Raw genomic sequence first — 3969 nt, 5'->3', positions numbered from 1 at the left:
CAAGTAAGATTTAAAAAAAAAAAAAAAGCATGAAAATATGCAAGAGGTAAATCCAAAAACAAGGTCACAGAGATACTACACCCATGTCACATTACAGCATGCAAATCCTATCTGTAACAACAGAGTTGAAAGTGAGCCGTCTCACCTGTAGTAGAGCGTTCGCGGGGCTCACTTTTCATCTGAAGGTTGCTACAGGAGATCGCCATATAAATAGTGTTAGCAGCAAATGACAGCACCTGCCCGGACAGCTCTCCTGGGGAGATAAGAGAGAGACAGAGAAAACAACAGTAACATTGATGCGTTTACTGTCGGCAGAAGTGCTGCAGAGCAAAGAGCACGTTCACACTTCTTTGTGTTCGTGTGGTCTAATAAACGGAGCTGTTTGTCAGTTGTTTAAGGGATCAAAGTTCAATAAAAACTGATTTAAACCTTCTGGCTTTTATAGCAATAGTTCAAAATTTGATGTACAGTTATTGCTGAGAGGTAGAGGACAGTAGTAGGAGGAGACAGCTAGCCTGGCTCTGTCCAAAGGTAACAAAATCCATCTAGCAGCACCTCTCGAACAAATTCAACATGTTATATTATTATTTAATCCATACATGAACCATCTACCTGTGCTTTTAATCATGTGTATGAATACCCAGTTGATGGGGGATCAGAGTTTTCTTACTGTGGTGAATGTGAATGTGAGTGTCTATAAATGTTCACCTCTGCCAGGGACAGGTGGTTTCTCCTGGGAGCCGACAATGATGAGTATCACCACAACCACAAACATGGGCACTCTCCACGAGCCGGTCAGAGACACTAAAAACAGATTCAGAAATCAGGATGATGTTTGTATTTTTCTCAGAAACATGTTGCTCTTAAACTACACAATACTTTCTTCACATTACTGAGTGTTTCCTGGCAGAAATATTGACTTGCAGTGCACTACTGTGTCTCGTTGGACCTGCTGTAACACACTCTTACTATAAAAGGTCTGAAAAAAGATCAGGATTAAAGAATTACAAAGATAATATTGATCATTTTGGCTGATCATATGATAAAGTTTTTATTCAGACACATGCCGAACTGAGAACATTTCCTCAAAATTTGCCCACAGCCATGTGAAAACCCTCTTTATTGCTCTCCTCTTAAACTTAATTTCTTCTTAATAGCCCTCTGTCACTTTTAACATTTCACGCCTGAAGGTCGTCACCTCATTTCGGCACTCCTTTAGTGTGCTAAAAATACTGGAGACTTCCTCATCTTACAATTTAGCTCTGCATCTGTGTCACTTGTGGACCTACAGAGATAACTTCTTATCTTAACTAGAAAACAACTTCACTCCCTCCCTTTTTTTTTTTTACAGTGTTTAGCCTCTTTCTCCGCAGCCTGCCTGCTCAAGGAGACAGAATGTACAGAAATCTTCCCAAAGGCGTTTGTACAGAAGTATGAAAAGAGTGCAAACACGCCTGAGCAGGCTCTCCAGGCTTCACCTCCTCCCCACAGACACACACTAACACTCACCAATGTAGAAGAGCAGGACAGTCCAGACCGGAAGAGCCAGAGCTCTCAGGTAGCGCTCGGTGCTGGGACCCCACTTGAAACAAACCGCCAGCAAGTAGCCAAAAACCACGGTGCACACCTGAGTGACAAAATGATGAAATAAATGTCAAGGTGTGTGATCAGTTAAAGGACTCCGTCAATGCTTCTTCCACACACAGTATCATTTTACATTCCCCTAGACTTGTTGGAGAATGTATGAACTTGTTTATGATGTGTACTTAAAACGTAAAAGAGGGCTCAGCAATCATTCCTCAATCCACCATCACCAAACCTCAGTGGTACTGTATCGTGATGATTATTTTGTGGTATCTTTTCACCAGAAATTTGGCGTCCAATGCAGAATTTTATTAAAATAAACTTAAAAGAGTCTGAGTTATTGAAAGGTTCATTTTACATATTTAAAGTGGAGCTGAAACAATGAATCCATTAGTCGACAGGCAGGAAATTAATCAATTTTTCTACCAAAAATGTCAATTAACAGGCAGGAAATTAATCAATTTTTCTACCAAAAATGTCAATTACAATCCTGAATAATAGCTTCTCAAATGTGAGAATAGACTATTTTTCTTTGTGTTGTGTTGTGGTGAAATGACAAGCAATTTGAAGGCCGCTACTCAGGCTTTAGGACACTGAGTATTTATATTTTCATATCAGAACATTTTTCTTATAATATACCTGCTGGTCAGTGCTAGAAAGTACACATCTGTCGATAGTTCAGTGAAAAACATTATTAAATCTATATTTCAGTGTCTTTAATGTGAGTGTAACATGACTGATCTTTTTCCTGAACTGCGGCACACTTCAAAAACATTTAAGACCCCGAAGTAAACTTTCCTTCCTGGCCTTCTCTGATCTCTGATAACCAACATACTGCAACAAATTATCTGCTGCTGTTTTGAGAGGAAAAGCATGAAATACGGCGTCATGGTCTGAAATCAGCTGGTCACAAAGGTCTCAGCCGGTGCCACTCCACAAAAAGACATCTTTGGATGTAATTTAATATAGTGTCCTCCGTCCTATTTATAGACAAAGGCGCCCTGTGTCAGTCATTTCCTATCATTTATAGAAAGGACGGGCTGTCTGAGGAGGAACGTTTAATGCAATTTGTATGTGGTCAAAGCTGGGTTCAGGCCCCTGCAGCTGTTTTTGGAATAATAAGGTATTGATCGGTCGGACACTGGGAGGACAGATCCATGAAAAATACTTCTTGTAATGAGGTTAATGGAATAACCAGCTTAAGGCACGTTCAAGAAAAATGCAGCTCATGCTGGCCTCATTTTTATTATAATTTACTCCTTTAGATCCTTTTTTCCCTCATCAGTCAGCCAGCTACAATTTCCATATTCAGACTAAAATATATTTAATAAACTATCACAGAGGAGCAAGAAACCAGCAGATATTCACACTGGAGAAGCTGGGACCTGTGTGTACTTGTAAATGTGTGCACTTGTGCAATTTTCTGTCTATCAGGTAATCAATAGTTTGTCATCTCCTGTGATATTGATTATGACTCAGCACCACTCTGAGCTGTCTGCAGTCTATCTATGGTGACCCAGCTCACAGAGCTGACCTCAGTGGCATCCACAGACTGACACAGAGAGGCTTTTGTAGTCATCATCATCATCATCATCATCATCAGGGGCGTGTAACCAGTTGTCACTGTCCATTCACTCACCCACACGGTGTGGAAATAGTCCAGCACGGCGCCGATGATCCCACAGACGTGTCCGAGGATCACCTGCATGCCAATGACGCTCCAGAACAGGTAGAAGAAGTAGACCAGCGGTGCCCCGGCCCCGATCACCAGCAGCATCGTGAGCTTCTCCAGCACCAGCCTGCCCATCGCCTCCACCCCATAGTTCACACACCACACCGGAACAAGCAGCGTACCCAGCACGATGGGCGTACCGGTTTCCTGGAGACCGCTGAGCCACGACCGGCCGAGCCGGGCCAGGGAGTACTTGAAGGGGTGGAGGAAGGTACCGCAGAGTACGGCCCAGAGCAGCGGGCGGAGGAAGGCCTCCAGGATGAAGTAGACTAACACCGCCGCCCCGCAGCAGATAGCCACAAAGATCATCGCCCCCGTGTTGTAGAAGGCCTGTTTGATGTTTTTATCAAACTTCAGGGACGACGGCTGGGTTAGCAGCTGGCTCACCATCCCGACGGCCGGCTGGACACTCTCGGAGAAAGAGACAGAGTGAGGCCGCTCAGAGCGAGGGGTCTCCGGGGGAGAGACAGCTGCAGGCTCCGGCGCCGAGTCCTCCTCGTCTGCCATGATTCCGCCCGATGGACACGCCGCGTGAGGGAGGAAAACATGTGACGTAGGACCAACGGAATGCCCAGGGGCACCACGGGCAATGTAGTGAAAGCAGAAAACCACTTCCTGGTTTTATTTTGGTATCTTCCGTCTTATAGGGCTAT

General features: G+C 44.1%; 1 protein-coding gene across 2 annotated transcripts in view; it reads right to left on the bottom strand.

The window, feature by feature from the left end:
• tmem245 (transmembrane protein 245) overlaps positions 1-3960 on the bottom strand; it is a 13479-nt gene extending 9519 nt beyond the window's left edge. For both annotated transcript variants that reach the window (XM_010735989.3, XM_010735990.3), the window contains exons 1-4: positions 3224-3960; positions 1510-1627; positions 709-804; positions 146-253 (exon numbers count right to left, since the gene is read on the bottom strand). In XM_010735989.3, coding sequence (XP_010734291.1) covers positions 146-253; positions 709-804; positions 1510-1627; positions 3224-3823 — 922 coding nt within the window. In that variant the 5' untranslated portion in view covers positions 3824-3960. The remainder of the gene's footprint in view (positions 1-145; positions 254-708; positions 805-1509; positions 1628-3223) is intronic.
• Between the last annotated feature and the right edge of the window lie 9 nt (positions 3961-3969).

Source organism: Larimichthys crocea, chromosome XIII (genome assembly GCF_000972845.2).
Source record: "Larimichthys crocea isolate SSNF chromosome XIII, L_crocea_2.0, whole genome shotgun sequence".
Lineage (NCBI taxonomy): Eukaryota > Metazoa > Chordata > Actinopteri > Sciaenidae > Larimichthys > Larimichthys crocea.
Note: the sequence above shows the minus strand (reverse complement) of the source record. Positions and strands in the feature narration are given on the sequence as shown.